General features: G+C 43.8%; 1 protein-coding gene across 4 annotated transcripts; it reads left to right on the top strand.

Annotated features, from left to right (window-relative positions):
• Positions 1-557: 557 nt before the first annotated feature.
• Positions 558-26,739, top strand: SUDS3 (SDS3 homolog, SIN3A corepressor complex component). 4 transcript variants are annotated; one of them, XM_071571698.1, is made up of 16 exons: positions 558-851; positions 1,062-1,161; positions 1,278-1,489; positions 3,265-3,441; positions 3,606-4,507; positions 6,395-6,464; positions 7,436-7,491; positions 7,884-7,955; positions 9,981-10,000; positions 10,539-10,695; positions 12,586-12,681; positions 14,440-14,501; positions 15,910-15,931; positions 16,646-16,751; positions 20,578-20,662; positions 23,189-26,739. In XM_071571698.1, the coding sequence occupies exons 5-16, from the start codon at positions 4,348-4,350 to the stop codon at positions 23,285-23,287; spliced, it is 1,005 nt and encodes a 334-aa protein (XP_071427799.1). In that variant the 5' UTR covers positions 558-851; positions 1,062-1,161; positions 1,278-1,489; positions 3,265-3,441; positions 3,606-4,347; the 3' UTR covers positions 23,288-26,739. The 4 variants fall into 4 exon arrangements, with proteins under 4 accessions (XP_071427799.1, XP_071427798.1, XP_071427802.1 ...); XM_071571697.1 differs by having other exon boundaries at positions 1,278-3,441; XM_071571701.1 differs by having other exon boundaries at positions 1,278-3,441; positions 3,590-4,507.
• Positions 26,740-27,943: the final 1,204 nt, after the last annotated feature.

Genomic DNA, 27,943 nt, shown 5'->3' with positions numbered 1-27,943 from the left:
TCTAGGTGGGGTCAGGGAGTGTGTATGGGAGTCTCAGGGTCCATAGTTTTCTCAGAGGGGTGTTTATGGGGCTGGCAGGGTCTATAATGGGGTCAGGGAGGTGTGTATGGGGAGGGTCTCAGAGTCTATACTGGGATCAGATGCGATGTGCATGGGGGTCTCAGGGTCTATAATGGGATCAGGGGTGTGTATGGGGGTCTAAGTGTCTATAACGGGGTCAGGAAGGAATGTATGGGGCTCTCAGGGTCTATAGTGGGATCAGAGAGGGTGCATAGGGGTGTCAGTGTCTATAATAGGATCAGGTGTGTATATGGGGGTCTTGGGGTATATAATGGGGTCAGAGAGGGTGCATGGGGGTCTTGGGGTCTCTAATGGGATCAGGGATGTATATGGAGGTGTCAGGGTGTGTATGGGGGTCTCAGAGTCTATAGTGGGATCAGGTGTGTGTGGGGGGGGGTCTCGGGGCCTGTAGGGGTCTCAGGTATGGGAAGGTGCTGTCAGGGCCCACAGCAGGCTCAGGTGTGTGTGTGGAGGGGAGTGGGTCAGGGCCCACAATGGGTTCAGGTGTGTGTGGGAGGGTTGTCAGGGTCTGTAGTGGGCTCAGGTGTGTGAGGGGGAATGTTTTTGGCAGTGTAAAAAGGCAGCTCTGAGTATTTCAGTACCTGCTGCAGGTGTTGGGGAGCCTTGACAAGGACTGTGTGTCCTGTGGCAGATCCCAGCAGGAAGAGGCTCTTTGTAACTAAAGTGGAGTAGGTGGGACTTGGCAGCAGCCTAAGGCTGAGAGGAGAAGGGGCTGTAGCAGGGATGGAGAGCTCTGGATTAAGAACTACTTGGAGCACAGGCAGGGAAAGGTGAGTTCATGCTGTTTCTGCCCCACTTTGTGGTTCCCCCCAGCCTCTGACCCTGGAGACAAACCCTTTCCTTTATTGTTATAGAGACATCCTTGACAGGGGGGTTAATTATTTTTCTAAATAAACTTGAAGGAGCAGAGATTTATCTTTTTGCCAGTACCTCATTATATTAAATTGTTCCTGACAGCTGTTCCCCTCCTGGCCTTCTAGAACCACCTCACAGATCCCTGTGAAACCACAGATACAGACACATGAGAGCCCCGAGTGCCACGTGAGGGGTGTTGGTGTGCCCTGTGCCTCAAAGGCCAAGGTACAGTACCAGTTTTTCTCATTGCAGTGGTGTCATTCACTCAATAAATGAGTTTCCTGTTTGTAAGCTGAGCTTTATAATCTTTTTTTTCCCCTTTATTTCTTGCAAATGGAAAGAAGAGCACAATGAACACGACTCATCTGTCAGCTGCTCTGTGAAAACCTGGGGCTGACCAGGCAGGAGGCAGAAATCTCTCCTCAAACTGAGTGTGTATAAAACACTAAAAGAGTTGTGATGAGAACAACAGTTCTGATGGAAGCACGAGCCAAGAACAACAGCTTGACAGGCAATTTTACACTTTCCCTGACAGCTCCTTGGGGCGTAGACAGTTAAGTTTCTGCGTTTGTAAGGGGAACATGGCATTCCTTACAGCTGAGCCTCCTCCCTCGGGTTCCCACTGAATGCCTGAGAGATGACAGCAGAGGGTGTCTCCAGAAGGCTCCTATTAAACAGGAGGAATTAGCACGGAGGGAGCAACAGCGAGATCCCAGTTTTGACCACAGAATGACCTAAAAAGCTTTGCATCAGCAGCTGTTTGCAGTTTTTTACCCACTGGCTGCACACAGCTCTTGTTCAGGGGGTTCCTGTGCCCTCCTGTTGGTACCTGCACCCACCTGGTGTGTGAAGGGCTGTGCTGGGAGGGTAAATCAGCTGCAAATCGAAAGTGCTGAGGCAGCGAGAGGCAGGACAGATTCACCTTGGGAGGGCAGCCTTGGTTCAGACACTTAAATTCAGTTTGGTATCCCCAGCAGCAAGAGCCAGGCTGGCAGGGGAGCGGGGGAGCCCAGTATGTGAACAGATGGAACAGATACAGACAGGAAATGGGGAAGAAAAGGGGAAAATTAGTGTTTGTAAAGCTTTTAAGGGGGCTCTGGTTAGTTCTGAGAGAGGGGGTGACTCTTGCAGTCCCATTTATTTTTATCTCTGCGACTGTATGACTTTTAGAAGTGATTTGAGCAGTTCAAGCCAGGTGTGAGCAGGGAGAGGACAAAGCCGTGGGCACCAGGCAACTCATGCGATGTGGCAGCTGCCACCACACCCTTTCCTGTTCGCCCCGCGGGCAGCTCTGCCAGCCACGCTGCCGAGTGAGAAGGGGAAAGGAGTGTTTTCCAAGATGCTGAGAACCCCCAGCACTCAGAATTCCTTGGAAACAGAGCGGTCATGAGCAGCTCTCGTGGGGTGTCTCCCCTGAGTCAAGTCAAATGCTCCCCAAAGCCCTGGGAGCTGCTTGGGGTGGTGCTGACTTTTGGCCGTGCCTCAGCCTGACTCCTGTTACAGGCAATATTGACTTATGGAAAAAGGCATCGGGCATACTTGGCATGGGTGTTCCGAGTTAAAAATTGTCAGTCTGGGCAAACAGACCTTTGGGGAGAGCTGCAGGAACGCCAAGTGCCTGTACTGCATTATTACAGCTCTTTTCAGAACACTAGAGTGTGACCTGGTGCTACTCTGGGTGCCAGTGCCTGCCTCGGTGGGTTTGGAGAAGCACTGCAGGTTCTGGAGTTCAGGCCTTTAGACCAAACCCATTTCCTTCCCCTCGGTGAGGCGTTTGTAGTACCTCAAGTGAGTCAATAAGCTCTGCATGTGAGGAATGCACCTCACAGCTGAAGGTGAGCTATTAGTGTGACTGTGCTGGAGGCAATGAGACTAATTAGTCTTTCCCTTAGACTTAGAGCAGCAGAAATGTGATACACGAGATATTTAGCCCAGGATATCCACATGAAGCATTTTCAGATGGAGTGAGATCCTGGTTTTACTAGTTCCTGCATGTGAATCTCACCACGGGATCTGTATGTTGGGCTTTATTTCTGTGTCTAGTCAGGAGAACAACCTGTACCTGGCAGATGTGGGGCATTCCTGATGGATTTAGGTACATGTTCTTTTTAAAAGCTGCAGTTTGCTGGCAGGAAGGAACTGCTTCATGTGGGTGAAAGTGAGATCCCAGTGCTGTGGTGGGGCTTTGCTGTATGGAGGAACAGGGAAGTAATTTCTGCATTAAAATATAATAAAATTTGAAAGAGTACAAGTGTCCTAACAAGTCCGTTCCCACTACGGGAAGGTGGTGGTGAGGAGCAGCTCTGCTGTGTGTTTGTATCACTACAGGATCACAGAGTGAGTCAGGTTGGAAAGGACCACACATCTGGTCCCACCTCCCTTCTACAGGAGGGTCATGCCACAACATGTGGCACAGGATTGTGTCCTGATGGTTGTGGAATATCTCCTGTGAGAAGACTTCACACCCTCTCTGGGCAATCTCTTCAGTGCTTGGTCACTACACTGGTAAGAATTTCTTTCTCATGTTCATATGGAACATCCTGAGCATTCCTCAGGATGCCCATTCCTCTTGTCCCATTGCTGGGCACCCCTGAGCAGAGCCTGGTCCATCCCCTGACCTCTCCCTGCAGTCATTGGTGGGGTCCATTCACAGCTGTCTCTTCTCGAAGCTGAACAGCCCCAGGTCACAGAACCATCGCGATTGGAAGAGACCGTCAAGCTCATGGGGTTCAACCATCAACCCAGCACTGCCACTGTAACCCCTAAACCACAACCACGTCACGCCAGATCCAGACGGCTCTTAAACTCCTCCAGGGATAGTGATCCACCACCTCCCTGGCAAACCACTCCAGTGCCTGACCACCCTACGAGTCAAAGAAGTCTTTCTAATATCTAATCTGCATCGCCCCGCCTGAGCTTAAGGCCGTTGTTTCCCGTGGTCCTCTCACTGCAGGCACTGTAAGAAAAACCAGCCCGCACCTGAGTCCAACCTGCTTTCAGGACAGCGATGCCCCCTCCGCCTCCCCGCCCAGCAGAGACCCCTCCACTCCCTCGACCAAACTTCGTCCCGCTCCGCTGGACTCGCTCCAGCAGCAGAAGCAGCACGCGTCTCACAGCGAGGAGCCCAGCATCCTGCAATACAAGAGTATCCCGGCGCCAACAAGCGAGACGATCCGTAACCTCCCTGCGCAGTAAAACCCCTGCCCGCCCACCTCACTCATTCTCCCACGCACCGGGCGGGGCGGGACTCGAACCCGCGGCCCTCCCATCGCTCCCTCCCTCCCGCCCGCAGGGGGCGCGGCGGTCTCGGCGCCGCCCGGAAGCGGAAGACGCGGCCGCGGTTCCCGCCGCGGTTGCCGAGCGGCGGCCGCTCCGCTCCCGTCGGTCCTGTCCCTGTCCCGTCCCGCGGCCATGAGCGCGGCCGGGCTCGTGTCCGCACCTCCCGCCGCCCCGCCGGGGCCGCCCGCCCCCGCCATGGCCCCCGCGCCAGACTACTACGAGGAGGAGGAGCTGGAGAGCGCCGAGGAGGAGGACGGCGAGCGGAGCGCCCGGGCCCGCGACTCCGATGAAGGTGGGTGGGGAGGGGTTTGGTGGCCTGGGACGCTGTGGGAGAGTGGGATGGAGGGGTGGAGAAGGGGGCACTCCGTGCAGAAGGGTTGGGGGATAAATACCCTGCAGCAGGGAGGACACCCCAGGGGAGCGAGGACCTGCCCGGGGATCCCATGGAGGGGAGGGATGGCCGAGCCCCTGGAGAGGCGCAGTTGGGGTTTGCAGGGTGAGGAGGAGGCAGAGGGAGACGGGAGAGCGCTGAGCAGGGGGAAAATAACGGGGAAATCCAGTGTATTGATTGAGTGGGACAGCAGGGGGAAAATAGTGGAGAAATCCAGTGTATTGGTTGAGTGGGACGGCAGAGGGAATGTAGTGAGGAAATCCAGGGTATTGGTTGGGCAGCACAGCAGGGGGAAAATAGTAGAGAAATCCAGTGTGTTGGTTGAGCAGGATAGCAGTGCTGATTGAGTGGGGCAGGAGAGGAAAAATAGTGGAGAAGTTCAGTGTATTGATTGAGTGGACTAGCAGGGAAAAATAGGAGAGAAGTTCATGGTACTTGTTCCATTTCTGTGGTGTGCAGGGGGAAGGAGGCAGCTAAGGCAGGAGAAAGTGTGGAAAGCAGTGAGGGAGTGTGGAAGGATGTGAGAGGCAAGAGAGGGTTTGTAGAAGAGTCAGGAGAGCAGAGGAGAAGGAATTAAGTAAAATCCAAAGTATCCAGGGGTGTAAGGTGCATAAAATAACAAATAAGAGGGGTGGAGAAAGAGCCTTGGACAGTGCCTGTTGCTGTCAGCAGAGCCCTCCATCACCTCTGGGGTGGTCATGGACAGGGTGATGTTAAAGATCCTTACAGAGGGTGCCAACGTTTGGGTCAGGGAGGGCTCCCTGAGGCTACACACCACTAAATTGGGTATGGAAGTCCTTCATGGTGACCCAGCCATCTAAGTGCATGTCTTGCAGTGAAAACTTATTGTTTCATCTTTGGTATAAGCTTAAACCATTTGTTTGTTAGTTAAGAAAAATCTGGGAAGGGTTTGATTTAAGGGCCTGGGGCCCCTTCCTTGTGCAGGGAATGTTGCTGTGATTGTTTCACAGCTGCCCCTTGTAAACCCTGGAGACACTGACCTCTCCTTGAGAGAAAAGGTAAGGGATTCTTGGCTACCCATGTGTTATAAATAGAAGCCTGAAAAAGCTTAGCAGAAAACTAGCAGTGCCATAGTGGTTTAATTTGTTTGTATTATCTGTTTATAAAACGGAGCAGTGTTTGTTGTGTTTAAATGTTGAAGTGCTTCTGGGTGATGAGTAGCTGAGAAGTTCAGATCACAGTGAGTAACTGTTCTCTTTAGTGAGACTTTTGTGGTCAACTTGAGCAGCTCTGAGCGGGTGGAACTGTAGTAACAACTTTGTGAAATGTCTTTTAAAGTCTTTAGGCAGTTCCTGTCTCACCTCTGTATGTGTGAGCATTAATACAGAGCCTTAATGTTGTCTTAAATGGGAAGAAATGCCCCGGCTGTCTGAAAATGGAGTTGTTTAGTCTTGAGGTAAAGCTGCCTCGACCCTGAGATGAGCTCACTTGGTTAAAACCTGGTTGTAATAATGCCAAGGTCATGGGCTCAATCCCCTGTGTGGGCCATTGACTTCAGAGTTGGACTCAATGATCCTTGTGGGTCCCTTCCAACTCAGAATAGTCTGGGATTCTGTCTGTGATCCCCTGCAAAACTCTCAGTTGCAGGAAGGAGTTGAGATGGTTCATTTCCCTCCTGAGTTTATCTCTGCATGAGCCTCTCGGGTTGTGTCTTTGAGGCTTGGGGATAATTTTTGGTTTGTTTGCATGTTTCCATGTGTTTAAATACTTTACTACTATTTTCCTTTAAACCTTTATTTGTAATAAGTTGATTTTTACCTCCTTTAGATACTGAGGATGCCAGTGAAACTGACCTGGCAAAGCACGACGAGGAGGACTTTGTAGAAATGAAAGAACAGTAAGTAACCCATTCTAATCACAAGTGAGGTAATGTTCTATTTATTTGGGGGTGTTATTTTCATAAAACTACAAAGTTTTGAGCCAGGAGTGGGGGGTTTAAGTACCCAGCCCAATGGAATAGCTCACAAGACCATATTCTTGTATTTCTGCTCCCCTCAGTTACTTTCCCTGCTCTCTGTATATTCAAGGTTTAGCTCCTGTTTTGGCTAAAGAAATAGTTGTGAGTTTGCTGCAAATGGCTCCTGCTGCAGACAGGCCCTTTAAATAAAACAAAGGATCTGCTCTATATAAGCTAAGGAAAAGCAAGATGCTTATCAAAATCCCTTAAACGATTGAATACTAGTCCTGTCCCAAAAATGGGCTTTTTGGAGGCTTGAAATGTTTTCCCCTGATGTTTAGGAGTATTGGCAGTATTTGGATTTCTTGCTTACTGGCAGTGATCTGTTTTTATGCAGGTCAGGGAGACTTGGCCTGTGTTAAACCACAGATATGTGGCAAAGGAAATGCAGGTTTGCAACAAAACCAGGAATAGACTTTGGGGGTTTATTTAATAATGTCAAGTTCTATGTGAGAAGGTGCCTTCTGTGCTACATGTGGGGAGCTAATACACAAATAGCAAGACTTGACAAATGACAGAATTGTTCTGCTGTGGACTTGCTGGTGTTTGTAGATCTAGATGTCATTTTAGATACTAACATTAAAAAAAATTAATTCTATTTTATCCTGAACTGTCCCCAAACTGTTTGGTTTGGGTGCATTGTAAAACTAATGGAGTGGCAGAGGGGTTTTTTTAGACAGAATGAAAACCTTTAATTTGAATAGAATTCTTTTAATTCGTCATTCATTTGTTTCCTGAAGTTCTGAGAAGTTTTTAATTCTGTGTCAACATGTTGTAATCTAAAGAGATGGTGGAATAACCTCTGTCTGCTTGGCTTTCACAGTAAAGTTTGATGCTGGTTGTCTTTGCAGGATGTATCAGGACAAACTGGCATCTCTGAAGAGGCAGTTACAGCAATTGCAGGAAGGTGCGTTTTTAAGGGGGAGGGTTTTTTATTCCTAGGCAATTCTCAGCACTTTCCAAATGTCATGCAAGGATGGGGCTGTTGAAGGATGTAACCAGCATCATTCACTGCCTGTTGGCTCTCAGCTGTGCTACTGCTTGAAAAATGTCAGCACTTCCATCCTTTTTCCCTCTAAACACTTGTAGTTAATCCTCTGTGCACTGAAACATTTCTTAAAAGGAGTAATCCACTTTCTGAAGAAGCAGGGAGTGTGATTTCCCAAATTGACAAGCTGGAACTGTAGTTTTCTAATCTCAGACATCAGTATTTGTGCTTCAAGTGGTGTATGGCTCCTTGAGAAAATGTAATGTTTGGGAAAAAATCCTGTGGGAATGTACAATTTGTTTCCACTCCAGGAACTCTTCAGGAATACCAGAAAAGAATGAAGAAATTGGACCAACAGTACAAAGAAAGGATACGAAATGCAGGTAAGTGGAATTTCTCTCTAAGACTCTGCATACAACTTAAATTTATGTTTTTTAAAACCCCTGAAGAAAAAAAAAATGATTCTTTAAAGAAAAGGAACCTGCTGAAGCAAAGGGTTCTTCTGCCTCCATGGATGTAGTGGGAAGAGGGTAGGGTTTTTCAGAGTCCACCAAGCATGACAGGATCTATCTTGAATATTTCTTTTCCTTCATCAGTATTGTTTGTTGGCTGATAATAAACACTAACAGACAGTTCTAGTCTTCATTTGTGGGAAACAGCACAAGTAAAAAAGAATATTTAGTTTTTATCAGCCTAACCCACAGTCTCCCACTTTGGCTTGTTCTTCTGTGCCACTTGTTGGAGCCTTTGGGTGCCCTGCCTGCTCCCTTCAGTGTGCAGGACTGGGAACAGGAGCACTTGCTTTCCCAGAGACCTGCTTTGTGCCCCAGAACAAGGAATGCAGAGGGTTTGCTGCTGGAACTGTTACTCTGCACAGCTGAGACATGGAAGGGACTGCCTGGGCTTTGTGCTCTGCTGTTTCAGGAGCAAAGGCCCAAGTTCATTTTTCAACTGCCCAACTCTCACCCCTCTGGGTGGGCTTAATTGTGTTGCTGCAGAGGAATGGCTTGGAAACCATTTGCTTGCCCTCTCTTTCTTGTTCTCTTTCTAGTAGTTTCTTATCCTGGATACTGAAGCAGGGCCTTTTGTAGGAGCCACTGTGTGGGAATAGGAATTGTAGCTGTTCCTCTTCTAGAAAAATTGGATGAATCCTGTAATGCCTGGGCTGTTAATCTGGGAAATGTAGCAGAGGGACAGTGGCAGCTGTATAATTGCCAACACACTCTGAGCTTTGAACAGTGTAAATTCTGTCATTCTAAAAGTGCTTGGGATGAGAAAGAATTTTCTTGAGTAATTTAAGTGGTTTGAACTACTTCTTATTAACAGGAAAGACCAAGTGCAAACTGGTATTTCTGGCTGGCCAAGGCCAGTGCTGCAGCAACTGATTTCCTCCACTGGAGGGCAGGTGGTGATAACTTTCAATTTTGGGATTAAAGAATCCAGCTGCTTCCATGCCCAATGGGTAGAGCTCTTTGCAAACATAAGATTTGATTTTTATTGGGCCATTATTGTCTCTGGTATCTATTTTACTGTTTTTTAAAATATTTTTTTTAAAAACCCCAGCAGTGCAGTGTTGCAACTTTTGGAGTCTTCTCCAAAACATGTTTGAAGCTTATGATCTTTACAGAAGTTTTTACTATTTCAGGTATTACCAGAGCTTAATATGCTGATCAAACACGATGACTTGAGGGCTCATCAGCTGCTTTAGTTTGCTTTTGTTGCCACTCTCTTGAGTAAAAACTTACTGTATGCTCCAGGAATTGCAAGAACTGCTTACTTTCAGGTTGTTAGAGATGGCACAAACATCAGTAGCAGGACTGTTTCACACCCACAAACCCACTCACCTCATGCACAGGTCTGACTTGAACTAATCACTGCCATGGATTTGTATTTAACCTTCAGTGCTACACAACAATTCCCTTGTTTTCTCAGGCATAAACAGCCTGGAATCACACATGTGAGTTGAGTAGATCAGTCTTCTGACAGCTGCAGAATTATTTCTGAACCAGTCTCTGCTGGAATTCATCAAGTTGTCTTAAAGTGTGAATATTTAGTTGCTTTTATCTGGGAAGTTTTTATGTAATTTTAATTGATTGTAATTTAATAGTAAGCTGGATTAACTGCTGGAATTAGTACAGAATTGAATAGTATGGAATACTGCTGTGCAAGCTTTTCAGTTTGCTGGCAGTCTGTAAAAACCTTCTCTTAACAGTGTATTTTTGTGGAATTTTTTCATAGTTACTTTATTTTCAGCATAAAGCTGCAAAGTGAGAGTAGAGGTTGGATGAGTACACAGACTGCTTGGTTCACTGCCTGCCCTGGCTGCAAGATTCAATGGCTTAAAACGTTAAGGAAGTGATTTTTTTGCATCTTTAAAGATAATAAATTCAATCTTTCTTGCATTTCAGAACTGTTCCTGCAGCTGGAAGTAAGTGCTCTTAATTTATTCATGTATGTGGGGTAGAGATGTAAACCTTGTTTCATCAACCAGTACTTGGGCTTGTTTTCCCAGGAGGCTTAAAGAATTTTCTTCTCTCACTGGCTTTGTTACACCTGAGTTGTAGCACAGCCCACTGCTGGTATTACTGCAAGAAATTTCTGCACTTTGTTGTTAAAGCAGAATTAAATATTTGCTCTTGGGCTGTTGTATCTGGCTGTGCATTGGGCTTCTTTAAAAAGATTGTTTAAGGCAATAAATGATAATCCTGTTTATAGATCTGAAGAGACTTGATATGTTATGCAACATTAAAATGTTGTTTAAAAAATAATTAGCTCTTTAGCCAACATAATGGTACAAACCATATTTAGATGTTTTCCTGTAATTATGAATATTGATTATCTTTAGAACTCACTACTGTTTTAAACTGCAAAGCTGATCAATACAGCATTTGAAAAGCTGTTGTGATATCATTAATTAGAGTCACCAGTCCCTTAATTAACCTTCTTGCTCTTTGGGTTTGCATTAGACAGATCAGGTGGAGAAAAATTATGTGAAGGAAAAGAAGGCAGCAGCAAAGGAGTTTGAAGATAAGAAAATTGAGCTTAAGGAAAATCTGATTGCAGAGCTGGAAGAGAAAAAGAAGATGATTGAGAATGAAAAGCTAACCATGGAATTAACAGGGGGTAAGAAGAAGATAAGCACCTGTCATTTATCTTATCCACTCTGCTGCTGCTTAGGAAAAAAGCTGTAAAGTGGCAGTCCTGGTTTATACAGACAACTGGTGTGTGAGGATGCCAAGAGGGGCAGAACAGAAATTGATGGTCTTTTAATGGAGAAAGCAGTTCCTAATAAAATGCAGTGACCTGGATTGCTGACAGGTGAATCAAATAGTGCCAGTGGAGCAGCAGAGTGGATGATGGGCTTGTCACAGACAGGGAAATGGGCTGCTTTAATTCTGTGAGCTGGCAATAAAACTGTGAGGTCTGTCACAGTATTGACCTGACCAGTGATGCCAGGTTATAAACTCTGTTCTTCCTACAGGGAGAGGTGGTCAAGTAGTTGAAGAAAGGCAGACAATAAAGGTTAAAATATTCTACTTTAAGCCAGAAAAACAGATTTGTGAACTACTTTTGTGTTCAGACTCTGAAAAATTTGCATTAAATGGAATGAGACCAATTGATACCCTTGGTGCCTTGGCAGTATTAATTGTAGTAATTGACACAGTGGAGCTAATCTAAGGGGTAATTAACCTCCTGCAGAATTACATTGTTGTGATACTGAACCAAAAGTCTGATTTGTTTCTCATTTTGAGAGCAACTCCCTCATTTCCTGGATAGGCAGTGCTGATTTTGTTGCTGTGACCTGTCCATGAGTTATACCTTTCATGTCCTTCCTGCATAGTATCTACACATCTTCTGTCAGCTAATCATTTAATTAGTGCTCAGAAGTGAGAGTTAAACCTTGTTTGGACATTTCCAAGAGTGCTCTTGGCTTGGTACAAACTGCTGATGTGACTGATGTGGCCTGGAAATCAGGTTGAGTTATGTTGTTCTCCTGATGACGTTTTTTTAAATGATGAAGTCTGGTCTCATGGTCATCCTTGGTCACCCTTGAGATGAGGGCACAAGGAATTTGGTGTGTGTGTTGCACATGCAGAGCTGCTCAAGGTTTCAGCATCTAGAGGGAGCCAAAGGGGCTTCAGAGGTCTAAGTGCTACCCAGGATGTGATTCGGGGTTACCTAAAGATGAGCAAATAAATCTCAGCACAGACAAAGAGAGGTGAGATGATGTGTTTAAGATGTCTCTTGGTTGTCAGTTTGTAAATGAAGGAATAAGTTCTGAGAGTTTTGGTGTGGTTGTTCACTGAAGGCTCCCTGTAGACATTTGGACAAACTGTCATTTCAGATAATTACTGGGTGAGGAGACATTTCAGCTTTAAACAGGCTTTTTTCCTTTTTCCCAATGCATATGCTGCAGTTTATTTCCTGTCAGCTGCTGCTCTGCATGTTATTAATTAGGTTCATTTCATTAGTCATTTTTAGATAACCTGAATTTGAATACTGTTTGTTTAAAATCACTCCAGCAGACTTGTATCAGTCTCGAATGCTGCAGTTTTCTGTATTCCTTTGACAAAGCTGGTTTTCTCTCTGCTTGAAGACAAGAAAAAGATCAATGATTTGTAACTGATGTTTTCCAGGCTCCTAATGATCCAAGCTTTGTCTGCAAAGAGCTCTGTGAACTTGGCCTGTTGAATGCTCTGTCCCAAGCAGATAGCAATAGCATTAAAGAAATTGCCTTGACTCCTTGTAGCATCGTTGTGCTGCTTATCTGCAGCTGGAGCAGCTGTAAATGACAGCTGTAATTTCTGCTGCAGGCACTGAACAGTGACCTGGTGGCAAAGACAACTCGTGTTCACTGTCAGCACTTCCAGCTTGGATGCTGAAAGCTGCCACAAGAAAAGAAAAAAATCCAATTTGCTGTATGAAAGAGGAAAGGTTATTTTCCTTGTGTAAAAAGCTGCTGCTGTTTATTCCTTTCTCTCTGGTCTTATCAGCTCTCCAACTTCATTACAGATTCAATGGAAGTGAAGCCCATTATGACGAGGAAACTGAGGCGACGACCCAACGATCCGGTTCCTATCCCAGACAAGAGGAGGAAACCTGCCCCTGATATCCTTTCACAGAGTCCCTGGAGGGCTCTTGGGTTTGGAGCCAGTGTGCCCCCTTCACCTTTGTTGTTTTGTGCAGGAAGGAGAATGGAATTAAATGCTGGGATCAGATTTAAACCTGGAAATAATGAAGCACAATTGTCATGTGTAATGTGTGGTAAACCAATATAGGAGTTCTATATGTTAAAAACCCAGGTTTGGAGATCCCTTGCTATCCTAACTGAAACCTTACAGTGTCGTGAGGTAGCTTTGAATTTGGCAGTGAGAATAGTTTGAATTCTGCAGGCAGTTTTTTTCACAAAGGAAAAACTGTAAAAGACATTTTATATATATATATGCTGATAATTGATTCCATAGATAGTAAATGGCTTTTTACATGAGCCAAAGCTTTTCCCATTTCAAGATGTGACAAAACATTTACCAGAAAGATCATATTTGTCATATCAAACTAGTTTTTCTGATAAAGGCTTCAGATCCTTAATCCAGAGAGAGGCATAGCAAAAGCAAGGAGTGCTGGATTTGTTCTTTGAATAAGAAAAGATGGAAAATCATCCTGTTTTTATGTATCACGAGAGAAAAACATATATATGTAATTCTTCTGTTCTGCCTTGTTGCATGTCTTAGAATTAAAATGTTCTTTGGCTTCTGGAAATATGTTTTTAGCTCCTCTGTGATGATAGGCAGCTTTTCTATTTGTAATTCACCTGGAAAGGAAGGCAGGGATATTTGCTTTGCAGAGGCTTCTTATTAGATTCTAAACTTGCATGTCTTAGATTAAAAAAGCTTACCTTAGTGACTTGCATTTTCTGAAGGCAGTATCAAACCTTGAACTTCTGGAGTTCATGCAGGATGGTCACAAGCATCTCCAGTTTTAATTAACCTCTTTCTAGTTGGAGATTCTCTTCACCCTGTCAGGGAAAATATAATCATCTATTAGTGCCCCTATCTCATCCAAAATAAATGAGTTTCATAGTGAACATGACCTGCTAATTGAGCAGCCACAGTGTGAGACTCTGCCTGCCTTTCCTCACTGGGGTGGAGATTAATTCCACCAGAACCAAACTCCTGAAAATGCAGCCTAGCAATTGTTAGCTTCAGCTTAATGCTTTGAATATTTTTTACTTTAATGCTGTTTAGGAGAAACAAAAGGGCAGCAAAACTCTAATAAGACCATAATGCACTAACTCCTGTGTTCTGGAGTTTTGGCTTTGTTTTCAGGTGCATTATAGGCTCTTATTTATCCTCATCCACACAAGGATGTGTTTTGTACCTCTGCCTTAATTTTTTAAGACTTTCCCCTTTTCTCCCTGTCTCTGTTCCTGCTTATTGAGTTGCAAAATGATGAGTTTTATTTTCCTGGGTTTGGGTGGAGTTTGATTTCCCTGTACAAAATCTGAAGTGAGTCAGTTCTTTCAGCTCCCAGATTCTTCTGTGCTGAAATGCAAGACAAAACCCACTGACAATCCTTGTGCTTGATTCCTCCATGAAGTAAATGCCCATGCACTGCAGATTTTTCCTTGATGGTTGTGTTTGAGTAAGTTAAATTGATTTGGCTCTGTGTTTGCTGCTAAAGATGAGGCTCAGTGGAGATTGGCTTGTATACATTCCTGTGACCAAAAAAGCTCAAGTATGACACTTAGTGAAGTCCTATGCAAATGTACACAAACCTTTTGGCTTATGTGTAGTCAAGTGAAATGTCATTGACCTTTAATTTTTAGCCTTGCTTGTCAAGAGCTTATGGGAACCTTAATTCTGATACCTCAGCTAAATTATTTGTTGACTGATGAGCAAATAATGGAGGACCTGAGAACGCTGAATAAGGTAGGGATTGTTGCTTGCTTGTATTTCTTTGTTTTAAAGAGAAAGCCATTGCTTTCCCCTGAAGGGAATAGGACTCTCTTTTATGTTCCTTTTTGAGGTCTGGGACTGTTGCATCCCTTTAGGCTTTCTGAAGTAGCACAACAAAAGATTTAGCAAGGTGGTATCTCCTCCCTTTTAATAGGCTTAATTAACCTAATTAAAAGGACTGTCATCTGAAAATGTTACCTTTTGTGTGAACCAAGGCCTGAGCTCCTGTTAAGGAGTTTCTTCCTTTACATGGTTGAACAGTTGTCAGTGTTATCCTGGGAGATCACAGGCTGCCTTTGCTTTAGGCCTTAATGTGAGGTGGGGTTTTATTAACTTGTTTCTCTCCCTGCTGTCACAGCCTTTCAGCAAACTGAGTAGGGGCCAGTGTGGATGTTTATAGTTTTTCCAGTGTTGATTAACATACTGCTTTCACTAGACCCTTGAAGGCTTATCTAGTTTCTTACAATAGGGGCTGCTCACTAAAAGATTAGAGGATGGTTGTGAAATAACGGGTTTGTGGCAGCTGTTGAGGTGTTTGTGATTATTTATCTCCTGTTGTACCTTGAGAAATGTTGGGTCCTGTTCCAAAACACAGTGTCTTAGATGGGTTTGGCTCATTTGAGAGGATTGTCTGAATGCTCTGTGTTGGTGAGGCCACACCTTGAGTGTTGTGTTCAGTTCTGGGCCCCTCAGTTCAGGAAAGAGACTGAGGGGCTGGAGCGGGGCCAGAGAAGAGCAAGGAGGCTGGAGAAGGGACTGGAGCACAAGTGCTGTGGGGAGAGGCTGAGGGAGCTGGGGGTGTTCAGCCTGGAGAAGAGGAGGCTCAGAGGTGACCTCAGCACTGTCTGGAACTGCCTGAAGGGAAGTTCTGGCCAGGTGGGGGTTGGTCTCTTCTCCCAGGCACTCAGCAATAGGACAAGGGGGCACGATGGGCTCAAGCTCTGCCAGGGGAAATTGAAGTTGGAGATGAGAAAAAGCTTCTTTGCAGAGAGAGTGCTCAGGCATTGGAATGGGCTGCCCAGAGAGGGGGGTGGATTCCCCATCCCTGGAGGTTTTTCAGCTGAGCTTGGCTGTGGCACTGAGTGCCATGATCTGGTAAAGGGACTGGAGTTGGACCAAGGGTTGGACTTGATGATCTCAGAGGTCTTTTCCAACCCAATCCATTCTATGATTCTATCAAGTTCAGTTTTGTATCATGATCCTGATGATCTGCACCTTTGGCTGTTTGTAGCACACTGCTCTGATTATGTGAAATGCCACTTAGCAATGCATTCAAAATAGCAGCATTCAGAATATGGAAAGTAAGATATCTGAACTCATTACTGCAGCTTTTAAGGCTCCTGTCAGATCTCTAACGCTGCTTTCCTCTCTTCCCATGTAGCTTAAGTCACCCAAGAGACCAGGTGAGTTAACATTGCACTGGAACTTGCTCACAGTGGTGCTGCTCTGAGCAGAAAATGATACTGGAGATGCTTGACTGTATAATTGCTGACTGTGGAATTTGACTGTATAATTGTTTTGACTGTGTAATTGCTGTTCTTTGTGTGGCTGCTGTGCTGAATGGGCTCTGTGTGAAGTCTCTTTGTCTGCTCTGATGTTTGTGAGGGATGGGAAAGGAGCCATGTGCATCTTTCTTTGGTGGCTGAAACATTTGGGCATGGGACAATCCACCTGTTTGAAGAGAGATTGTCATTATATTCAGGTGCATCTGAACACCTTCCCTGCTTGTCAGGTCGATGGAGCACTTACAGTTTTATGCCTGCAGCTCTCTGCATGGGTCTGTGCACTTTATTTCAAGACATAGTGGTAGCAACTTGCCTAAGTAATTCTGACCCTGTTTAACTACTTTAGCTTGGATTAGAATTAAAACAAAATCAAGGACATATTTTCCATCACCTCCCTATGAGTGTTTTTCAGTTCAGTCTCCAGTGAATATAATAATTCAAGGCAGAGGCTGAGTTATTCCTACCAATGTACAATACTTTTCTGAGGGAAATTTGAGTTTGTGTCTTTTCTGTGCTTGTTACTTCTGCATATATGACCTTATTAACTGCAATTTTGCACTCAGCTGTGCTACTGTGTGCTGGTTTTGAACACAGTGTCTCTCTTGTTCTCAGCCTCCCCCTCCTCCCCTGAACACCTCCCAGCCACACCAGCAGAGTCTCCTGCACAGCGGTTTGAAGCCCGAATAGAAGATGGAAAACTCTACTATGATAAGAGATGGTGAGGCCTGGGGGGTTTCTGTTTTAATCAGCCAGAGTGTTGTCTAGTGAAGAGGCAAAGGCTGCAGAGAGAAATTGCTTTGATCAAAGAATTTGTGGACAAAATGTTTTTGGGCAGAGTTCGCTGCTTCCTCCAAGGGCTCTTCATTGCAACCAGTAAATCAAAAGTGGTGGAGTGTTTAGACCCTGCAGATTTGAGGGATAACTAGTGGCTCCAATAAAAGGAGACTTGAATCTTTCCCATGGAGTCAATGGTGTCAGGAAGTATTTTTGTCAAACTGTACATTAGGTAAGAGAGGCAGCAGCAGGCACAGTGGGATGAGGCTGTGGAGCTGTTCAGCTTGGAGACAGACACTCCATGGGTTTGGGCACAGTGGTACCAGCAGCACTCACATTCCTGGGGTTCAATCTGTTGAAACACAAGCCCAGCGTTCCACAAGGTGGCAGAAGAAATGTCGTCCACCAGCTGAGCAGGATGAAAAATGTTTCTAATAAATCCAAATAACCTTTAAAGATCAAGCCCACCTGGGAGAGGCAACTTCAGAATTGCTGATTGGATTTAGCTCTGTTGAGTTTTATGGCCATACAGCTGTACAAGCCTCACAAAACACAAGGAAAATATTAAACTCTGCAGAGTTAGGTCTTAAACTTAATCCATGAGACATGCAAACCTGGATAATCAAGGGGGCAATCTTGTCCTCCTGGAGCAGAAAGCAATTTGCAAGTCATCTGCTTCTTTGTAACTGCTTCAGTGTTCTGGTGGCTCAAAATAACAAGTGATGGGGTTGTAATTTCATCACAGAAAATGGTAGGTGTGAAGCCTGTTTTCCACACAACACTCATCTGGTACAGTTGGTCAGTTCTCCCTTCTGACTGAAGTTTCATAAGGGTTCAGTGTACACAGCTCAGGTACAAGCTGCTGCCTGGGTTCGGATGCCTGTGAAGCACAAAGCAGATAAGAACTGACCAGGTTACTTATTTCACAGATTCATCAGGTTCTTTTTTTGCTTTCATTGTCGCTTTACACACACAAATTTATCTCCAGGATATATTTGGAAGAATAAACTGTTCTTCAGAATTTTTAACATGTGGAGTACTGAAAAGTGTTCATAAGGAAAAAAAAGGAGAAAAAATCAAATCTGGAGTCATCTGCCAGTAAAACTCCCAACTTCCCACTAAATTTAAACCTGGAAAAGCTTCAGTGAGCCCAGATGAATCTTACAAAAGCACCAGCTCTCTGAAGAGTATCTGGGACATAAAGTAAATATTTTCATCTTGCTGAATTCAGTTGCTGTGGGGCTCTCACTGTCAGGAATTCCAGCTGTTGTCTTTCCTATCTGCCTTGTCCCTAATGCTGTTTTAGGTTATGTATTTTACCTTTTTTGGCTGTTACCATCATGCTTAGATTTTTTTGATTGATAGTGACAGTACTTCTGCAAAGTAGCTGGTGTTTTAAAATAATGAAGTAACTGTGGGTAGTGGGAGGGCAATTCTTTCTAAGGTGCATTAAGAGTGCACAGAAATACCAAACCTGACAGCTCAGGAGTGACTTTCTCTGTTTCCTCATGCAGCAGTGCATGACTCTTATCTCAGAACACTGAATGTTTAAGGACCCCCTAAGGTTTTGCAGAGATATTTCACAAATATATCTTCAAAGTGGAGAGTTTTAGATGAATGTGGAATTAGGTTCAGCTTTTTATCCTCAGTCAGTTCACTCTGGGCTCCCCCATCAAATCGTAAAAGACAGTTCACTGTAAAACAACCATCTTGTTTTGCTTTTAGCTTTGCTGCATACAATAATATAGAAGGGTTTCATTCAACCTCCTGATGGAGTTGCAGCTGAAAATCTTGGCCTTTCAGCAAAATATTTTATAGCAGGAAGTGGAATTGTTTCTGCTTCTCTCATTTGTCAGCCTTGTGTTGTTTTATCTACTGCAACAGCAAGAGTTGTTTGGCACTTTCCCTCTCTTGAAACCAACTTAAACTCCATTGTATTTTTCATCTGGAGTATTTTCCTCAGTTCTGCCCTTCTGTGGATATGCAAACTTGGCAGGAGGGTGAGGCAGGAGCAGGGCCCAGCCTGCTGTGCCTTCAGCTGCCCTGGCTGTGCGACAGCTGAGAGAGCTCCTCAGTGCAACAGTGCTGAGCCACCTTCTTACCTTGCCTTCTTTGTGCACAATTAACACAAATTTACTGGTGGTTGCAAACTCGTGATGTGAAATCCAAGGGCTGAAGCTTTTGTCATGTGTGGGAATCAAAAATTGAAAGAAACAGCTCTGAGTGGGAAAAATATTTCATTATCTGTGCAGGCACAGATAACACTTGAGAGTTGTCGTTTGCACTGGTATCTTCTGCACTGATGCTGATTGGATCAAGATCATCAATTCTCCTTGCTTAAGCACTCACAGCCTGGTAGGACACTGCTGCACTGAGATTTTTGTCTTATCTTACTGAGGCCTGGGGTTTGTAGGAGCTTATCCAGTTCCTTTGTATCATTTAATGATATCTGGACTCGCTAAACTGTGATTTTTGTTTGCTCAGATCATTGTTGCTGTTGCATTGTCCTGGAGCCCACTGACATCCTTTCTGTTAAAATGAAGGAGAAAGAACAAGGATTGGGCACAGATGTCAAAAAGTTGCAGGATTTGGGGATTTTTTTACCTCATTCAACGTGTGGGTAGTGTGAGTATGTTTGGAAGGCTCAAAGCTGACACTTGTTACTGGCAAGCAGTGTGAAAATTCTGAGTACATGAGCCAGTAGGAAGAGCTTGTGGAATAAACCATTGGAAGACTTCCATATTTACAGTATGGTTATTGTAGAAAGAGCTGTAAAGATTAAATAAATCCAACCATTTTGCAAATGGTGTTCAGACTGCAGGAGTTGCACTGAGGGAGTACCTGTGTAGTGATTCTGCAGCTTGGATTGCCTGGATAAATGTGAAGCACATCAGAATCAGGGTAAAGGTGGAAATATAGTTATGCTTTTATAATTGTGAAGGATTTTCGTGCTTAAGATTGTTTACTTACAAATCACCTGTTCAGTGTCATTAGTTCTGCCTACAGAACTCTCCTAGGCAGAATAAACAAACTGGGGGTGTTTGGCTGGAGCACTTGGAGAAAGGTGGACTGTGGAAACAAGTAATTCAGAGTTAGGAATTTCAGAGCCTTTGTTTTAGACAACACAATAAGATCAATATATAGCATAAAACATGATCTAAAAGGGCAAAAAATGAATATGTTTAGTCACAGCTTCCTAATAGCAGGTACATACAGCTTGTTATAGTGTCAGTTATCCATCAGTTACCAGCTTGGGTATTTTCACAAAATAACAGTATTAGAGACTTGAAGTCTTGTTAAACAATACACAGACTGCACTGATTGAGGATAATTCACTTTTGGTGGTGGTGGTGCACTGGTAATTTTGTACTGGGAAATGTGAATAACTTTTGAGTATCTGTGACTTGTTCTGTCACATTTTATGAGGCATAATATGGAGTTGCCTTCTGAAATCCATCCTGTGTCTGAAAGGGAAAGGCTACTTTGATTAGCTCTTGTGGTCACTCAGGGTTCTCCTGTGTTGTGGGTGGTGCTCTGCCCCTTCCTCTTGCAGTTGTGAAACCTCTCAGTAAATCTGAATGTGAATCATGCACTTAAAAATACCATTCAATGCCAAGTGTGTGCGTGTGGAATCGGCACCCGCTGTGTTGTGGAGATGCAGAAAGTGGTGTGGAAAGACAGACAGACTTCAGATTGACTCTGTCCAAATGCATGTAGAATCCCAGCTGTATCACTGATGCTTTCATGTGTTCCCTTTCTCCTCTTTGCAGGTACCACAAGAGCCAGGCTATTTACCTGGAGGCGAAGGACAACACGAAGATCAGCTGCGTGATCAGCTCTGTGGGAGCCAACGAGGTGCTGGGCTGCCTTTGTTTCTCAGGAGAGGGGGAAAGACATGGGGCTAGCGAGGAATAAGAGTGTTACTTTCAGCAGAGATACATATTTGGTGTGCAAAGAAGCTGAATCCAGCATAAAACTGAGTTGAGAAGTCTTTTTGAGATGGGAATTTACTTGGTCTATTTTTAAAGAATGACCCTACATTTTACAGTGTAGCAGCAGGAAAAATGGGGAGAACTGACCTCTACATCTCATTGGCACTACATTCATAAATTCCTTTATTTCAAGAATGTGCATTAGGTTGTTATTAACGCAAAATTAAAAGAAATCCCATTAGGAATGTAGAAGAGGAGGAGAAAAAACTTTTTTTCAACAAATTTAGTTGTGAGGAGAGAAGATTTTTCCTGCTAACTGAGAAGATGTTTGGCAGCATCCATCACCTCCTTGGGAGATGGGGCAGGCCAGTCATTTGTCTGAGGCAATTTCCTTGTGGCTGCTGCTGAATCCCTGGAGCAGCAGGTGAAGAGCTCTGTGCCCAAGATTGATGTGAGTCTGGCTGCAGAACCAGCAGTTGGGCAAAGGGAGCAGTTTGTTCTTTGCTTGCAGGTTCCAGACACTTCAGGGGAAGAAATAATAGACTTGAGTGCACTTCTGTTCAATCAGCCAATAAAGGAACTTTAATTTGTTGTGGCAGCTGAGGGGAAATACTTTATTTTCCCCAGAATGAGTTGCATATGGGATATATTTGTATCACAACTGTTCCCTGGCAGTGACAGTTGTGCTCAGCAGTTGGTTGTTCAGATAAAATAGTGGTAGTGTGCTAATGGATGCTAAATGTAGTGCTGCTGACTTGATTAGAGTTATTACTGTTAATTTATAACATTAAAACTCAATCCTTTGGGAGCATCTTACCTGAAACCATGAGGAAAATGCAATCTGTTGTTTCTTTACTGTGAGGGTGGGCAGGCCCTGGCACAGTTTGCCAGAGAAGCTGTGGCTGTCCCAGCCCTGGGAGTGTCCAAGACAGAGTTGGTGGGGCTTGGGGCAACCTCAGATAGTGCTTTTTTACAAAAAAACTCCTCAGTACCTGCAGGAAAGTGTTATTTTTTATTAGTTTATTCAGCAATCTCAGATTGTTTAAAAAAAAAAAGAGGAAGCTCATTTTCCTTTTAAAGTCTAGGAATAAAAGCAATTCAGGAGTGGATTTGGTAGTTCCTATTTACCATCTCCTTCAGTTCTTTAGGATTAATAAATGCTTTCCTCTGATGAGAAAATATACTGTGTGTCTAAAACATCAGCTTTAAGTTCAGAATATGTCTTGATGTGTTTATTTTTCTGAACACTGTGGCAGATTTTAATGCAGGAATTGCACTGCTGTGGTTACTTAAACCTGAATTTTAATATTCCTCCAAATGGAACTTAACAAAGCAGTTAATGTGAGTAAAACTAATGTACCATTCCATCCTATCGTGATAGAATGTGAAATTGTGCATGTTTATTGTTTGGTACAGTTGCTCAGAATGTGGAGGTTTTTTAATTCTTTTGGCAAGCAAAACATACCAAATTCATGGAAATGTTGCAGCTGAGAGATGATTATCAATGAATGTTGGTTTTAATTTCTCTGGGGAAATAATTGAAGTACAAACACAGGCAAATATTAAATTTGTTTTATACTGAGGGCTTCTGCTAATAAAGTCAATTTATAGTTAAAATAATAGAGTTAAATCAATATCTAATATATCTACAAAAATAGTTTAGAATAAGGCATAAGTCAACATAACCTTATAATCCTTTGCAGTAGGAAATACTGGACTTCTGTCCTAAAATATTTCAGTACTAAGAGCTGGGTAATTCTTACTTTATGCATGTATTTAAATATCTTTAAATACATTAGAATGATATAATGCAGAGGAGATTGCTCAGACTTGAGTTTTAAGGTCCAGGTTTTTGGATCTAAACACCTTGAAAGTGATTTCAGAAATTCTCTGGAGTGGCAGCAGTTTGTCCTTTGGAGCATGTTGTGTGAATTCTTCCATGCAGGTGTTTAAAGGAGAGGCCTTTTGTCTTCAGATACAATTTCTGTAATACATTATGGGAAATGCTTCACAGAACAGAATAAGGATAAGCTTTTCATGTGACTAATAGTTACTTGTCTGGACAAATCCCAGGGTGGGTAATTTTATGATCTATGGATCTAGGGAGACTTATTCTTGATTAGGCAAAGCTTAATGCCACAGTTGTGTTGTGAACTGAGGCAGAAAGGAACCTGCTTTCCTGATGGTGCTTGGAAAGAGTCATTTTTCTTGAGGACTGTTCTGAGCAGGAAGTTAAGGAGGCAAAGTTAGAAACCTTATTTTATGTTCTACCCAGGCTGCAAAGCCTCTTGTGGGGAGGGAGAAGGGATTAACCTGAGCACTCTGAGTACCAGAGATGTTGGGCTCAGCCTTGCAGCTTATGGGCCTGTGTGTTGCCTGCTGTGAGTTCTCCCTTTCTGTCCCAGATTCATCTCCCCGCCCCAATTTTTCTGTTCTGTCTCTGCTGCAGATCTGGGTGAGGAAAACCAGCGACAGCACAAAGATGAGGATCTACCTGGGGCAGCTGCAGCGAGGGGTGTTCGTGATCCGCCGGCGATCGGCGGCGTGACCAGCTGCTCCTCCCTGGGCCTTTTTGGGTTTTTAACTCAGCACCAAACCTCTGCTGGGCTGTCAGGCTGCTCACCCTTCCCAGCAGCACAGAACAATGTCATGACCTCTGATGAGACTGTTTGTGGCTGGCCACATAATCCCCAGTAGTCCTTAAATCTTTAGTGATGCCCGAGCACTGCCCTGGACTATTTCTGGATTTTGCATCAAGCCTCTGTATGCTCTCTTTGTATTTGGGGTCACTGTTGAAGACTTTGCATCCTACTTTTGTCATCATCGTTTTGTGGTGCACAGATGGGACTCGTATGTTGAAAACATTGTCACGTTTCTGTTTGAAGTCAGACCAGTGGAAGAAGCTTTGCTTGTCAAGACCTGAGGTTATCTATTCTTTTTGGCCTTGTTTTCCTGCAAGGCTCAGGATGGTGGGCAAAAGGAGATGAATCCTGCCAGGTTTCAGCTGCAGCTGAGAGAAGCCTCCAGAACACCTGGTGCACAGGATCAGCTTTCTTGGGTGAACTGTTCAAAGACTTGAGTGCTGAGGCTTTTTTAGGATGGTGTGAACAGCTTAGAAACTGCTGAAAGTCCAGTGATTTTAATGTAGTTAAGCGATCACGTGTGGTTAGTCAGAAGCTTCCCTTTCTCTTTACATTAAAAACCCCTTCAATCAACAAGCAGAGTATGTCTATTTGCTGAAATACATTACCTGGAATAGGTGAGTGATTATAAATCAAAGAAATAATTACCTGGTGTTTGCAGATAGCTTGGCTGTATGAACTGTGTGTGTGAGTATAATCACAGATACAGAGAGACAAAAGATAAATTTCACCTTTTTCATTGATGCTTAGAATAGCAGATTATGGTGGAATCCTGCAGACAGGAGGCACTGGATCTGTTTTACCTCCCAAAGGAGCCTGGTACAGAGCACAAAGTGGCATTGCCATGCTCTTAGTCCATAGCTGGACCCTTCCTTCCCTAAAATGCCATGCAAAGGGTTCCTCTCGAGGGGTATTTTAATTACTGGAGATAACACTGGTTTTCTACACTTGCCCTCCTTGGAGCACAAATGAAAATACTCAATAATGGTATTGATGTACTCCGTTCTGAGATGCTTTAAGCTCTGACTCTGGCATTCCTTTATTACTCCCTCTCTCTTGCTGATGGCTGGAACCATCAATGCCATGTGTGAATGCACTGGCAGGAGCCACTCAGTGCCCTGGCACTGCTGTCAGATCTCTGCCTGATGTGCAAAACAAGTTTGTGCTCCATTTGATTACTAGTCAGAGTTGTAAATTCTGTCTTCATCAGTATCTGTCACTTTGAGGCATCTTCTGTTTTTGCTTATGAGGTACCTCTTTATTCAGTATCAGTTGAGCTGGATAGATGGAATACAGGCAAGGCAGGGGAGCTGGAGTGCCTGTGTCCATTTCTTTCCTGCAGTTGGGTGGCAGTCACATCCCAAAAACTGATGTCTGTACGTGGGTCTGGAGTAGAGTGTGATGGCTGAGTCCCCGATGTGACTGAGGCACCTTCCTGATTGCTGTTTGGAGTTTCAGCTGGATCTGGAGCTTTGGCAAGGAAGGAGAGGGTGTTTCCCACCCCTTGACAACGTGCCATCTTTGCTGCAGCTGAGGCAGGCAGAAAGCAGCAGCCTGGATTTTGTCAAGTTAACAGCTTACTTAATATAACTTAACATTCTCTGCACATGTCACAGGTTTTTAATAAGGTGGTGATGTACCAAACAGGATTTGTCACTGAGTCTTAAAACGAACATCATCATTCTAATAATAAAAAGGGCTAAGTGAGTAGCAGGATTTATTTCCTGTCTGTATCATTTTATCAAGATAGATATTTGTGGAAAGAGCTGGGAACCTTGGTTCAGTGTTGGGCAGATACCTCACCAACCTGCCAGTGCCAGCTGATCTCTGCTGCCATGATGTTCCATGTTTTGGGGTAACTTTGGCTATTGGTAGGAGTTTGGACATGCAGCAGCTCCCTTAAGCCAGGAGTGGTGCAAGTGCATTTGTGGAAATGTAATCAAACAGCTTCAACACCACATTTCAATCTGAATCTCCAAGGTCTGTTCATCACTCAGGGGGGGAAAGAATAGCTGCTCTCCCAGGTAAAAGCCTCTTTCCATCAGCTGTGGCCTTCACTGCATGAGTTGGGAGGGGAGATAAGGTGGGACACAGCTTTCTAGTGCAATCCCTGGTCAGAATTTGGAGAGTTTTCTGGAAGTGAGTACCTGTGGGATTGTTGAACCACTTCCTTCTCCTTAAACCCCTGTGGAGACCCAACCACTGAGACATTGCTGTTCTTCTGAGGATCATCTTGTGGTGTTCAACAAGGAGTGGGAGAAGACAAGCTAAGGAAGAATGAGGACAGTGAGGAGTCAGGGTGGGGTGGAAGGAAAATGTCAGTGTGTGTTGGATGGACTGGGACAGGGGCTACATGAGCTGATGGTTAATCAGGGCAGTGCTTTCACATGGGAGTTGGCAAAGCTTGATCTCAGTCGTGGACTCTGCTCTTTCATGCTGATCTTGGATCTCTGGGAAGGAGGCATGAGGTTTGTACAGGTTCCTCTGCCAGAATTCCTTGCCCCTGGAGCAACCTGTGAGCTGTAATTCCTGCTTTTGGCAGTCCCAAGTACAGGTTTGGAGCCCTCTTTGTTCAAATTTAACTGCTGCACTGAAGGTATTTTGTTTATAGGCCACTTCATCCTTAGTTTCTTAATGAAATGAAAGTCTGTCCTGCCTTTGTCGATCACCACAAAGAGCAGATCTGTCTCACAAAGTACATGAATATTGTATCCTGTTTTTCCAGGCAGACTGTTCTGTAATGGCCTCAGCCATTTGCAGGGCTGGAAATGATAAAATGCAGTGCCTTGTTGTGCACTCAGGGAAGCAGTGCATTTTTTTTTAATCCTAAAAGGATGCTCAAGATGTGCTGTGGCGAGGATGAGGCATGTGGAGATCAAGAGTACAGACAGCAGCTGTAGAATGGAAGATTTCCTGCCACAGGTTGGAAAAATAGAGACAAGTTACTCAAGGAGATGGACAAGGTCTTGCTTAAATTCCAAGAGAAAATTGGCTTTTCTGTCTGCTCTTTGCCTGCCTATCATCAGTCTTGAAGGATTCAAACCCTCAGTGAACAGAAACAGCTTTGCTACAGGTATGAAACAATTTAATCCTCATTATGAACAGCATTCAAAGTAAATTTAAGAAATGGTTTGAAGTCGTGGTTAGAGTAATTTTAAAGGTGAACCTTCTGCCAAAAATAGACTTTTATTGAGGGTTAAATTGGAGTTGGCTGTTGACTCATATTAAGCATTTTTTTCATTGCCTTGAGAAATGGACTGTGATGTTGATATGTGTAAAATAAAAAAGACATCCCTCCCAGCCATTAGATGTTCAGATGGACAGAAGCCAGATCAGTGAGCTGAATTCAGGGTCTTTTTGACATCATACTCACAGAAAGGTCTCCAGAGAACCTTTTTCCAAGGACAAATGCTAATAAACAAAATCATCTTTTTTAGCTCATGTGCTTTGCCTGCAATTTTGTAAAGGGGCAAAATGATGGAGTGACAGAAACCTTAATTGTTTACAATTTTTTTTTTTAAATTTCTGGGGAGCTTAAAGCTTGAAAGAGCAAGAAATTTCTGTGCCCCTTGTGAATGACAGAGATTCTTCCTCTGTCAGAAAAGAAAAAAAAGCAGCTTTTGGGTTCTTGTTTCAAACAGCAAATGCTGAATGACCTGAGAAAATCTGAATGTGTGCCTAAGGTTTGCTGTTACCAGTTGTAGTTTCTCCAATTCTAAAACTAAAAATTTAATATATACTGAATTATTTAGGAGATGAAGTAATGTTTCTGGTTTTCTATGGTTTATTGAAAACCTGTGGTCAGTGAAACTTCACATTTCATGCAGTTAGAGAATTCCACTATTTCAATGCTGAATGTGGGAAACACCTTTAACATTTAATATCAGCTCAAACTTTTGGGATGCCAAAGTATTTTCTAATACTTTAAGTATCTCTTTACTGGTGCTGGTTATTTAGAGTCCTTGTGTTTATGCAAGAATGCTTTTTTGTAAAATACTGATTTTAGTTTAGTGTTAAAATATGTTTAAAGAGCTGCTTGGGTTTATGACAACCAAAAACCCCACAAAATATTTGGGTTTTTTTACCCTGCAATGTCCTATTAATAAATAGGCAGAGGGGGAAGGTTGCTCAAAGAAACCTTGTGCCCTGGGACCAAAATTTAAATGACATTTAGGGGACAAAAAGACCCAAATGTGAAATATATGGTGTATAGTATCAGCAGGGTGGTGTCTGAACTCCCCTCACATAATTGAGATGCTGAACAGCAGCACAGGAAGAATTGCTTAAGCCTTTGGTTCTAAAATAGCAATGCTCTGAGCAAAGCCAGGCATTTGTAGGGCTTTGGAACACAGAGCTCCAACCCACGGGAAACAGCCCCTGCTTTATTTAATCAATCCCAAATTTGAAAGCTATCACTTGCTCTGAATGCCTAAGGTAGCTTTGTCATCTTTCATTTAGTTCTAATTTGCATCCCCATGTTCTGCCCCAAATCTTGAGAGGGGAAAATAATCAGAATAGTGATGAAACATACATTTTTCATTTCACTTTATTAAAGTTCCGTG

Source organism: Pithys albifrons, chromosome 17, assembly GCF_047495875.1.
Source record: "Pithys albifrons albifrons isolate INPA30051 chromosome 17, PitAlb_v1, whole genome shotgun sequence".
Lineage (NCBI taxonomy): Eukaryota > Metazoa > Chordata > Aves > Passeriformes > Thamnophilidae > Pithys > Pithys albifrons.
This window is presented reverse-complemented; position numbering and strand designations above follow the sequence as displayed.